This window comes from Pristiophorus japonicus, chromosome 12 (genome assembly GCF_044704955.1).
Source record: "Pristiophorus japonicus isolate sPriJap1 chromosome 12, sPriJap1.hap1, whole genome shotgun sequence".
NCBI classification, from domain to species: domain Eukaryota; kingdom Metazoa; phylum Chordata; class Chondrichthyes; family Pristiophoridae; genus Pristiophorus; species Pristiophorus japonicus.
Genome location: NC_091988.1, coordinates 76,425,186 through 76,438,409, shown reverse-complemented (window position 1 = coordinate 76,438,409; position 13,224 = coordinate 76,425,186). Strand labels below are relative to the sequence as shown.

The window sequence follows — 13,224 nt, the reverse complement described above, 5'->3', positions numbered from 1 at the left end:
AAGAGCAGGCGAGTTATCCCTGGTGTCCTGGCCAATATTTAGTCCTCTATCAACATAAAAAAATATCTGGTCATTATCACTGTTTGTGGGAGCTTGCTGTGCGCAAGTTGGCTGTCACGGTTCCTACATTACAACAGTGTCTACACTCCAAAAGTACTTCATTGGCTGTAAAACGCTTTGGGGCATCCTGAGGTCAAGAAAGGCGCTATTTAAATGCAAGACTTTGTTTCTTTCTATCCAAACGTATTGCAGGTTTACTTTCTCTATCCTGTCGGATGTTTCTAATATCTCTCCAAGTTCTATTATCCCAAGTGCTGTCCTAGTTGAGATTAGCTAACTCAGCATGGACCAGGAAAACCTTGGAGTTCCTGGATTGTATGGCGTAGTGCCAAACCAGGTGGTGCCTTTACCCATTGAGTCATTCTTTGGAGAAGCTGGGGGCTGTGTGCTTATGTTCACAATTACCCCATTCCTCAAATATTGAGCCTTTCCAATCTTGATTGTGCTTTATAGCAGAGGGAAATACACTCTTAAGCTTATTGACTGAGGCCTAGAAGGAGCACGTTTGTCTACTCATAAGAACATCGGAAAACCTGAAGAGCAAAGGCCACTTAGCCCATAAAACACCACACCTTCCATAATCCATGCACGATCACCTGATCATGAACTCCTGCCCCCATCACACAAGAACTCTGCACTATCTTACAAATTGATCTGATCTGTTAATACCTCTATTCCTCAATGCCTTTTTCAACAGGTCTTGATTCAGTTCCATTGTAAAGTTGCCAGCTGACCCATAATGAGCTGCTTTGTCTGGTAGTCTGTTCCACGTATGCATTATCCAGTGCTGTTGTTTAATGATCTCAACTTTATTGATGTAGGGCCCCAAACCAAACCTTTGCATGGGACCATCACAAGGCAAAAGACGTTTCTGTCTATTTATGCAGTGAATAGAGGGGATATTCTTCCAATCTCTAATCTTGCTCGAGGTTTATGAAGTTTGTAAATGTCTTTGCGTTCTGTGCTCACCGTCCAACCTAAACAGCCTGTTATTATGCCTTTCCTGTGTTTCTTGATTCTTGTCAGCGCATAATCTAGGGGAAAAACCCAACGGGAGCGGAGGAGAAATTAGTCATTCGACATCCGAAAACCTTGCTCACATTGCGCTCACACACACACACACACACACACACACACACACACACACACACAGCTATGTGTTGCCGCTTATCAAAGGAACATTCCATGGGAAACTGAGGCTAGTTATAGTGTGTTCAGACCTCATTATAATTGGCACAGAATGAGGTAACATTTGTCTTGGCACCAATGTTGTATTTGGAAAGTATTGTTCCAATTATTAAGAGTTCACTGTTCAAGTGAAGTACAAAAGCAGGGAGGTGTTGCTGCAACTGTATAAGGTATTGGTAAGACCGCACCTGGAGTACTGCGTGCAGTTTTGGTCACCTTACTTAAGGAAGGATATACTAGCTTTGGAAGGGGTACAGAGACGATTCACTAGGCTGATTCGAGAAATGAGGGGGTTAGCTTATGATGATAGATTGAGTCGACTGGGTCTTTACTCCTTGGAGTTCAGAAGGATGAGGGGTGATCTTATAGAAACATTTAAAATCATGAAAGGGATAGACAAGATAGAGGCAGAGAGGTTGTTTCCATTGGTGGGGGAGACTAGAACTAGGGGGCACAGCCTCAAAATACGGAGGAGCCAATTTAAAACCGAGTTGAGAGAGAATTTCTTCTCCCAGAGGGTTGTGAATCTGTGGAATTCTCTGCCCAAGGAAGCAGTTGAGGCTGGCTCATTGAATGTTTTCAAGTCAAAGATAGATAGATTTTTAAGCAATAAGGGAATTAAGGGTTACGGGGAGAGGGCGGGTAAGTGGAGCTGAGTCCACGACCAGATCAGCCATGATCTTATTGAATGGCGGAGCAGGCTCGAGGGGCTAGATGGCCTACTCCTGTTCCTAATTCTTATGTTCTTATAAGTGGAACGTCGCAATGCTCAAATTATTTAACACAAGGATACGGCAAGCAAAAACAATTAATGAAAAATGTCTTCATTTGAGGGCTGTTAGTTCTGCAGTGGAAATGTTTTTTCTGCAAACACTGCAGCTATTTGCCTGACCCATAAAACATTTCTATCCGATTAACCAGTCAAACATACTTGTAGGAAATCCCCAACTGGGCCTCGCATTACAGAGAACTGGAACTATTAACCATTTGGTTTCAAAATGTCCACTTGCTTTTGATACAAGACTTAAAGGCCTGCATTTATGGAGCACTGATTGCATCTCCCAGAAAGGTCTCAAATAAATGAAAGAAAGAACGACTTGCATTTATATAGAGCCTTTCAAGGCCTCAGAACGTCCCAAAGCACTTTACAGTGCTTTTGTAGTGTAGTCATTGTTGCAATGTAGAAAAACGCAGCAGCCAATTTGTGCACAGCAAACTGCCACAGATAGCAATGTGATCAACCGGATAATCTGTTTTTGCGATGTTGATTGAGGGATACATATTAGCCAGGACACTGGGAATAACTCCCTTGCTCTTCCAATAGTGCCATGGGATCTTTTACATGCGCCCGAGAGGGCAGACAGGGCTCGGTTTAACAGGAGTAAGCCATTCAACCCCTCAAGACTTTTCCAATGGTCATTCAATTAGTTCATGGCTGATCTATATCTTAACTCCATCTAAATCCTTGGTTCCGTAACCCTTAATTCCTTTGCATAACAAGGTTAGCATTCTCAGTTTTGAAATGTTCAATTGACCCCCCACCCCAGTCCCAGGCCCATCCCCAACAGTTCTTTTGGGCAGTGAGTTCTAGATTTCCACTACTCTTTGTGTGAAGAAGTAACATGACCCTTGAATGGCCTGGCTCTAATTTTAACGGTATAACCCCTTGTTCTGAGGCGCGATATAAATGAAGTCTGTCTTTCTATAAATGTTTAGATATATTGATAGAAGTGTTAAATTCCAGCAATGATCAGCATGGACAGGCTCTACATTGTTTTCTTAATACACTCAAAATCTGTGGTCTTATGACATGGGTTAGTAATTGGTTGGGAGTTCGGAGACCGAGAGTAGGTAGAAAGTGAAAGTACTCTAATTGGCGGAATGTAACAAATGGTGTTCCTCAGGGATGTGTACTGCGGCCTCAGCTTTTCACCATATTTATTCATGACTTGGATGAAGGAATAGAGAGTTGTATATCCAAGTTTGCAGGTGACACTTAAGTTATGAGTTACAGTAAGTTGTATAGATAGGAGCAGGAAGTTACACAGGGACAGAGACAGATTAAATGAGTGGGCAAACCTTTAGCAGATTGAGTTCAATGTGAGGAAGTGAGAGGTTACCCACTTTGGATTCAAGAAAAACAAATCGGAATATTTTCTTAATGGCGAGAGACTAGGGACTATTGAGGAGGAAAGGGATTTGGGTGTCCAGGTAGACAAATCACTAAAAGCTCATGCACAACTACGAAAAGTAATCAAAAAGGCTCATGAAACTTAAGTTTTATCTCAAGGGGCTGAAATACAAAAGGGAGGAAATGATGCAGTTGTACGGAATATTGGTCAGACTCTAACTTGGGTACTGCATTCAGTTTTGGGCACCGCACCTTCGGAAGGATATATTAACAACCACAACTTGTATTTATATAGCGCCTTTAATGTAGTGAAACATCTCAACGCGCTGCACAGGAGTATTATGAGATGAAAAAATTTGACACAGAGCTACATAAGTAAAAAATTAGCGCAGGTGACCAAAAGCTTGGTCAAAAAGTCAGGTTTTAAGGAGTGTCTTGAAGGAGGGCGGAGAGGTTTAGGCAGGGAGTTCCTGAGTTTGGGGCTTTGGCAGCAGAAGGCACGGCCGCCAGTGGTTGAGTGATTATAATCAGGGATGCTCGAGAGCAGAATTAGAGGAGTGCAGAGATCTCGGGGGTTTGTGGGGCTGAAGGAGATTACAGAGATCGGCCTTGGAAGGGGTGCAGTGGAGATTCACCAGATTCAAGGCTTAAAGGGTTAAATTACAAGGACAGGTCGAATAAACTTGACTTGTATTCTCGTGAGTTTAGACAGTTCAGGGGTGACCTAATTGAGGTGTTTAAAGTGATAAAAGCATTTGATAGAGTAAATACAGAGAAGCTATTTCCACTGGTGTAATCGAGGGCACGATCAGTAAATTCGAGCTCGGCCATTCGGGAGTGAAATCAGGAAGCACTTTTTCACACTGGGTAGAGAAAAGCTGAAACATCTTCCCTTCAAAGGGTCAATTGAAATTTTCAAGACTGAGAGCGATAGATTTTTATGAGGACACAGATTCACCAGAACTCTCCTGCTCTTCTTCGAATAGTGGTTGTGGGATATTTTACGCCCACCTAAGAGAGCAGACATCTTGGTTTAACATCTCATCCAAAAGACGGCAGCTCAGACAGTGCAGCACTCCCTCAGCACTGCACTGGGAGTGTCAGCCTAGATTTTTGTGCTCAAGTCTCTGGAGTGGGACTTGAACCCACAACCGTCTGACTCAGAGGCAGGAGTGCTGCCCACTGATCCGGGGCGAGGACAGAATCGGGTTCGGCTGTGATGGGGAGGGGAGGAAAATTTACATCTTATTTCAACCGCCTTTTGTTTTGTTCATACTTTGTAGCTTGTGGAGTCGGAGGAGTTTGCTGAGGTGGTGAAAGAGGATGCTGCAGCTGTCGAGGCTCGACAGGAGACTGACTCTATCCCCCTCGTGGACGACATACGCTTCCATGTTGCCAGCAATGTGCAGACTTACAGTGCCATCGAGGAGGCTAACCAGAAGCTGAAAGCTCTGGAAGAACTCCTAGCTAGATTGGGACTTGAGTGTTGAAAGAAAAATTGCTTTTCTGTTGTGACCGGCTACAGAGATCATGTTGGAGATCAGCACTGCGATCAACGAGCCTTTGCTCGAGCAATACTTTTCATTTTTCGTAAACTTGACTACATCTTAATGCGATAAGAATCAAGGGCATTTATTAGAGACAGTGTCCCATTTTGTTGATCTACATTAATGGAAGTTTAAAGCAATAAGATGGAGCTCACAAAAGTGTTCTCCATCCTTCCGACATAGCACTTTTTTTTGCAGTTCTCCTCATTCTTCCCACCTCCCTGATAGATGTGTCCATCTACGCAACTTCTAGCATCTACGCCGGTACTTTCAATTGGCCGCAGACGTGTCAGAAACCGCTGAGATCTGAAAGAAACCCTCGGGAACAGTGCTGGAGATCTGAAATGTCACCCAACGTTGGAATCCTAACTCCTGGCCTTGTGAAACCAGAATTTAACGACCGTTTGAAAAGCAAATGCTGAATATTCCCAGCATATCTGTCGCCATCTGTAAGAGAAAACTCAGGGTGAACATCTAATCAAGTGGCCTCATTTGAAATGTTCTTTTTGTTTTTCCAGTCGATGACTGACCTGCTGTGAATTTTCAGCATTTTCTGTTTTTCTATTTCTGATTCTGGTCTTTTGTAATTTTGTAATTCCCGTGAAGGTGCGTCTTTACAAAAGAAAATAAGCACTGGTCTTGTGCGTCAGCCTGGTGACGCTATTTTGTGCCGCAATTCAGCTGTCGCACCGCTCTGGCCCAGTGTGTTTGCTCGGCCCACCGAGGGAAGGGGACTTGGGACTGTTGGCAGATTGGGAGACCTCTCGAAAAACTGGGTCTCTGCTGTCGGGATTTATGCCGATCGGCTCCTTTTTGGTGGTGCTATCTATTGCATGGGATCCATGTGTCAGGAGTCAGTGACGTTACTATGATGTTTAAAAATGCCTAAAGAAGCAGCAAGCCATGTGATATATCTGGAGATAGGCGCTTGTGATCGAACTAAATAGACTAAACGGCAGGGGTGGGGTGGGGCATAACGTCCCTACAATGTCCCTGCTTTCTCTCTAAGGTTAATGCTGTGTCCTCCCTAAATAGACTTTTGCACCTGTACTCATTTCGTCTAACCTCTTGATAAATGTCAGGGTTGTTTTGATCATGCACTTTGCCCCAGATTCTGTGCTGCCATTTACATAGGGCCAGGACAGGAGTAGGCCATTTGGCCCATTGAGCCTGCGCTGCAATTTTGTTAGTCATGGCAGCTCTATCCTTTTAATCCTTTATTCTTAACTTTCCCAAAATATCCCTTGGTACTCTTGCTTTCCAAGTATGTGTCCACCTCCCTTTTTAAACGCATCAATTGACTTTCTATTTGTAGACTATGGGGGATAGAGCTTTCCACAGTCTCCCCACACATTTGTGTGAAGAGCCATTTCTGGATCAGTTCCTGTAGGAGCATTAATGGGAATGTGGATAGGAATCCACTTCGGGAAACTCTTTCCTGTGCCTTCCCCATTTCCACCCCATCATTTCCTGAAGACGCTGACTCTTGCTCGGGTACAAACCCACATGCACCAGCGGCTCTTCTTGCTCCTCTTACATTTCTTCACGTGTCAGCCGATGTTCTCCCCTCTCTAGCCCAACTTGGATGAGCTAACTCAGCAGGCAGTAGTGGTTGAACCTGGGATCTCTCTGGTCCGGAGGGATCAATACCAGCTCACCCCATGCCCATCCCCATTAAACCACCAGGGGAGCTAGTTATAGAGAATCCACTTTTGGTCTGTTTGGATTCCAGTCTAAGCAGACTAACAAAATGTGAGTGTTTTTTTTTTTAAATATCCTAATTTATGCAGCGCAGTTTAGTTTTTAGTCTATACTTCACAAAATGAGAATTCATACTTACAACCCAAGTTTGAATGCTTCAAGATTGTTATTCATTATCACATCTACAGCTACAGAGAATATCCCTCTTTATTATTTTATCTAATTTAGTTTGTGTGTGTATATATATATATATATTTTTTTTTAAGTCCTCCTGTTTGGCCTATCTTCCAGCAGCACACACAACTGCAGCTGCTGAAGATGTTGAAACGGTAGATTGCAGGTTAAATGTAAGGACATTTGTTGCACTTTTCTCTTTTATTTCATTATTCGGCGCTTGCTTCCAGGTTGACTTTAATGCAGACTTGTCACATGTGGTAGAATTCGAGTGATGAACTTCAAAGATAAGCCAGGGCGGCTTCACATTTAAAATGTCATGTCATCTGCTCCCTCCATGCAAATGAATGTTAATAAGCTGAGTTATTTCTAAACCTCATTATGCAATATGTTAGCAGCACAAACTGTGAAGTATGAGTTCCTGGAGGAAGAAACTGCTTTCCTCGTTGGTGATCATTTAATAGAATATGATGGGATGCAATTCACCCCAGACCAAGGGGGTCTGCTGGCTGTTGAGGGTCTTAATATGTAAAATGGGTTTGGGGCCATTTTGGGTAGTCTCAGTCAATGCAGTTCCTAGTGAGCACTTTGGCACTAAATTGGCAGTGTCTGTCTGAGCCACTCAAACATGGCCAGGACCTGTGATAGTTGAAATTTCTCTTGCAGACTCTACATGGTTTTAGATGAGCTGCGTGGAGTTTGGAAATCTTTGTACGCACATTGGGGAGAGTCTATGATTTCTAGGCCTATTCAGTACAATGGTGCCAATACACTAGGAAAAATCACACTTATGCCAATAAGCTCTTGTGCTCAGGCATTGCGACTCTTGTGTGATGCTTTGAATTCATCGCCTCAAATTGATCCCACCTGCCACCTCCAGTAGCTACTGGTGGGTATTTTATGCTAGTGTTCTACAGCTCCAAACACTAGTCAGACACAACCCATGTTTGGAATCAGAATCTATAATGGTGCTGCTGGGAGATTTTGCACACAGTATGAAAGTTTCCTGAAATCCTCAGCGACATCAATTAATAATAAAAACCTTTATGACACCAGCAATTCTTGTTTTTTTTTTAAAGAGAGCCGTACGACACCGTAGTCTCAGCAGCCGTGTCCATTTGCTCGTCCAAGGTCATTCCAGGGTTAATTTTATCGATATGCTGAAGTCACCAGAAATGTACCTCGAAAGAGCATCTCTTAAGCATTGTGGGTGAGGACAAGGACAGATGTTTAACTAAGCAAGTCCAAGTAAAGGTACTTCTTAAAATGCAAAAAAAAGACCAGGCATTACCTTAATGGTCTGTAGTTTTTTTTGTGTCTCTACTTTGTGTGTTAACCAAAGAATTAGGAGCAGGAATAGGCCATTCGGCCCCTCGAGTTAAGTTGCCGTGTTCTTCAAGAGATCACAAGATAAATACAGACGAGGAAGCTTCTGTGGCTCATTATAGCTCATCTGTACAGAAAGAAAAACCTATGGCCCTGTATCGCTGCATCAAACTTGTTCTTCCGTGACCAAGGTTTCTGCCTCCACTGCCCTACCCAGAAGTCTGTTTCAAGTTTTGATCACTCTTTGCATGAAGAAATTATTTCTGATATCAGTCTGAAATTTGCCTTTCCCCTTGTCCTCCCTCCTCCTGTTGCACTTTATCTTGAACTGGTGTTCTGGATTCCCTCGTTGCCTTAAGAAGGTATGGTGGGCCTTCTTGAATCGATGGTAGTTTTTTGATACAACTGAGTGGCTTGTCAGGCCACTTCCAGAAGATGACTGAGAGTCAATTATGTTGGTGTGGGACTGAAGTTACATGTAGGCCAGACTGGGTAAGAACGGGAGGTTTCTTTCCCTAAAGGACATTAGTTTATATGACAATGCGACAACTTCATGGTTCCTTTTACTGATACCAGCTTTTTAAAACTGAATTAAAATTCTCAAACTACAGTGGTGTGTTTTGAACTTGTATTATGGATTACTAGTCCAGCAACATGACCACTACACTGGCGTATCCTGTGGTTGTACATCCCTTTTGAGTGCAGGCTAGGTGCTTCCCCACAGGAGTGGGATTGAAAGGGATCGCCAAAATGCCTGGTCTATTTCAAAGAGTAGCATTGGCTCAGGTCAATTGCATACTCTGTCACCAGCAGTCAGCGTGGGAGCTATGGAAATGAGAGAATAACTGGGGGAAAGTGGGGTCAAGAATCATATGTGCACCCCCCCCCCCCCAAAAAAAAAACTTGGGCTGTCTTTGAAATCCTCAGCAATAGAGTGGCCTTGATTATATTTGATAGAGCGGAGAGGGGATTTGACAGTCCTGTAAGAAGAGCAAACACAGCTCTGACTAATTGTTTAAAATTAATGGCATCACATTTCTACATATAATCCAGAACTTGGAAAATAAATATCTCAGCCTTGCAATAGTGACCATGTAATGGTGTCACAAACTAGTTTGTTTCGGTTCCCACCAATTTTTTTAATCAAGAAACTGAATAATACTTTTTTCTTTAAGTATTTTTTATATCTACATAGATAGGAATATATAGTAATGTACTATGTAATGAATGCAATATTTATTTTTTAATATAAACATCATTGTAATTCACCCTCATCTTAGACTTGTGTCACTGTGTAAACTCCAACATGGTCCTACTGTCTGGCACTCCTCTTAATTCCTCTGCCTCTCCACTTCTCCGCTTTTAAAAACTTTTTAGCCAAACAATCTCTCCGAGCTCATCGTGGCTCAGCGCCTATTCATTTTATTTTATTTTATTTTTTTCCTTTCCCTCCCCTTCTCTATGTGAAGCACCTTGGGATGTTTTCTATGTTTAAAGTTGTCATGTAAAAAACAAATTGCTGTGCATTATGTAGTCACCTTCACTTTGCTGAAGTAAAACTTGTCGAACAAGGGAATCCATACCCAGCCCTAAGTTCAATTGGTGTTTGCTTCAGACCTGAAATCCCAGGACTTATTCCCTCATGCTGTGAGCTGTGGCTCAGTGGGTAGCACACTTGCCTCTGAGTCAGAAGGTTGTGGAGTCAAATCCCAATTCAGGGACTTGAGCACTTCTATCTAGGCTGACATTTCCAGTGCAGTGCTGAGGGAGAGTTGCACTGCCGGAGGTGCTGCCTTTCAGATGAGACATTAAACAGGTCCCGTCTGCTCTCTCAAGTCAGCATAAAAGATCCCATGGCACTATTTCAAAGAAGAGCAGGGGAGTTCTCCCCGGTGTCATGGCCAATATTTAGCCCTCAATTATCTGGTCTTTACAGGAGGGTTATCAAACAGAATTTGACACTGAGCCACATGAGATATTTGGACAGGTAACCAAAAGCCTGGTTGAAGAGGTAGGTTTTAAAAAGTGTTCTAAGGGAGGAGAGCAAGGTGGAGAAGTTTAGAAGGCAATTACAGAGCATAAGGCCTCGGCAGCTGAAGGTGGTGAAAGCTGGCCACTTAAGCAAGGTACCGAAGGCAGCCTCGGGACCGAATCTGTGCCGGTTTTGCCGGATTTCGGTCCTCGCTGTTGGCACTTGTCGTCGCCTGCCGATCTTCCGCTCCTCGGTGGTGCATTTTTTTTTACCGGTTTCCTCGTCCCTCCCCGCACGATGTCTTCATTTTGGCTGCCGCAAAAATGTCCACTTTTCGGACAATTCCGGTTTTTGGAATTCCGGATTTGGGATGTTGTACCTGTATCTATAAGTAGCGCCATGAAAATAAAGATTTATTTCCTGGCTGTTACTACAGTACCCTACGCCATATACAGTCAACTGGTATGACTGAGTGCTAATGCTTCCTGCACAAAAATCTAGGCTGACACTCAGTGCTGTGCTGAGGGAGTTCTGCACTGTCAAGAGATGCCGTCTTTCGGTGGAAACATTAAACCGAGGCCCCGTCTGCTCTGTTGGGTGGATGTAAAAGATCTCAAGGTAGTTTTTCGAAGAATATCAGGGGAGTTCTCCACAGTGTCCTGGCCCAATATTTATCTCTCAATCAACATCAAAACAGATTATCTGGTCGTCATTACCTGCTGTTTGTAGGAGCTTTCGGTCTGCACTTTGGGTTGTCTGGTGGTCGTGAAAGGCGCTATATAAATGCAAGTCTTTTTTTTTGCTCAACTGTTTGTTTTTTTCTTTTTATAAAAAGGGCAGTATCGTCGATTATTTTTTTTAAAAGCAGCTAGTCCCGCCTTATTGTCGACACCTGTAACGCTCCAAACCTGCAGTGACAAATCTTTCATTAGCATTCAGTTGTACAATGGAAACTCTTCTTGCAGCTGTCTCACTCTGCTGCACAGGTGCAAGTAGCAGGGGTCCTTCTCTCCTTGCCTTCCAATCTCTCTCTCTTGCAACCTTGCCACATCTATTTTATTAATACCAGTATCATTATTACTGCGTCGTATCTCTTCAAATGTGCCATCCAATATGCTCCTACTGTTGTGTTGAAAGCGAGACTCATTGTCTTCTACTCAAGTGCATTTCTTAACAGGACCTCAGTACTGCCGATCTCATCGCCTTCAGTTTCCCTCCCCCTTTTTGCAATCTGCAGGCTTTAGTTGACGGGAAACAGAGAGTAGTGGTTGTTTTTCGGAATGGAGGAAGGTATACAGTGGTGTTCCCCCAAGGGCCGGTTCTAGGACCACTGCTTTTCTTGATATATATTAATGACTTGGATGTGGGTGTACAGGGCACAATTTCAAAATTTGCAAATGGCACAAAACTTGGAAGTATAGTGAACAGTGAGGAGGATAGTGGTAGACCTCAAGAGGACATCGACAGGCTGGTGGAATGGGCGGACACGTGGCAGATGAAATTTAACACAGTAAAATGTGAAGTGATGCATTTTGGTAGAAAGAATGAGAGGAAATATAAATTAGAGAGTATAATCCTAAAAGTGGGTGCATGAACAGAGGATCCTAGGAGTATATGCACAAATTGTTGAAGGTGGCAGGGCAGATTGAAAAAGCTGTTTAAAAAAAAAAGCTTATGGGATCCTGGGCTTCATGATTAGAGGTATCGAGTATAACAGCATGGAAATTATGATGAACCTGTATAAAACACTGGTTTGGTCTCAACTGGAGTATTTTGTCCAATTCTGCGCACTGCACTTTAGGAAGGATGTGAAAGCCTTAGAGAGGTCGCAGAAAAGATTTATGAGAGTGATTCCAGGGATGAGGGACCTCAGTTATGTGGATAGACATATACAGTAGACACCTTAAATCGCTGGAGAAATACCACCAATGATGTCTCCACAAGATCCTGCAAATTCCCTGGGAGGACAATGTTAGTGTCCTCGATCAGACCAACATCCTCAGCGTCGAAGCACTAACCACACTCTACCAGCTCGGTTGGGCGGGCCACATTGCATGCCCGATATAAGACTCCCAAAGCAAGCGCTCTACTCTGAGCTCCTACATGGCAGGCGATCTCCAGGTGAGCAGAGGAAACATTTCAAGGCCACCCTCAAAACTGCCTTGATAAAGTGCAACATCCCCACCGATACCTGGGAGTCCCTGGCCAAAGACAGCCCTCAGTGGAGGAAGAGCATCTGGGAGGACACTGAGCTCCTTGAGTCTCGTCGCCGAGAGCATGCAGAAAACAAGCGCAGGCAGCGGAAGGAACATGTGGCAAACCAGACTCCCCACCCTCCTTTTCCTTCAACGACTGTCTGTCCCATCTGTGACAGAGACTGTAATTCCTGTATTGAACTGTACAGTCACCTGAGAACTCACTTTTAGAGTGGAAGCAAGTCTTCCTCGATTTCGAGGGACTGCCTATGATGATGGATAGACTGGGGAAGCTGGGGTTATTCTCCGAAAAGCTGAGAAGAGATTTGATAGAGACGTTTTGACATGATGGAGAGAAACTGTTCCCATAGACAGAAGGTTAGAGAATCAGAGGACACAGATTTAAGGTGATTGGCAAAAGAACCAAAGGCAACATAAGAGAGAACTTTTTTACATGGCGAGTGGTTAGGATCTGGAATGCACTGCTTGAAAGGGTGGTGGAGGCAGACTCAGTCATGGCTTTCAAAAGATTTTTTATGCAGGGCCAAGGGGAAAGGGCAGGGGAACGGGACTAGTTGAAGTTCTCTTGCAGAGAAGCAGCACAGGCTCGATGGGCCGAATGACTTTCTTCCGTGTTGTAACCATTCTATGATTCTAGTTTAGCATCACCTATCTATTTCTGCTACCTGATTTTCCTCGACTTTGACTCTACTCCTTTTGTCCCTTGGTGCACGCATTGGAGAATTCACTTGGTCTCTCGCTGAAAATAAACCAATTACATTTTTGTTTCTAATTGGATTAATTTAAGGTGCAAATGTAATAAAATGGCCACGTCTTCATCCAACCACGACCATGTCAGGATGCAACAGGGTGTAACTTGTCAATGTTCAGAGAGCTGTTGGAATTTATTGATAAAGAAATAATTACAAA

The 13,224-nt window shown here is 43.5% G+C and overlaps 1 protein-coding gene across 8 annotated transcripts in view; it reads left to right on the top strand.

Annotated features, from left to right (window-relative positions):
- abtb1 (ankyrin repeat and BTB (POZ) domain containing 1) overlaps positions 1-7,856 on the top strand; it is a 105,947-nt gene extending 98,091 nt beyond the window's left edge. For all 8 annotated transcript variants that reach the window (XM_070895696.1, XM_070895695.1, XM_070895694.1 and 5 more), the window contains one exon: positions 4,663-7,856. In XM_070895696.1, the coding sequence (XP_070751797.1) occupies positions 4,663-4,869 (207 nt within the window). In that variant the 3' untranslated portion in view covers positions 4,870-7,856. The remainder of the gene's footprint in view (positions 1-4,662) is intronic.
- The last annotated feature ends 5,368 nt before the right edge of the window (positions 7,857-13,224 follow it).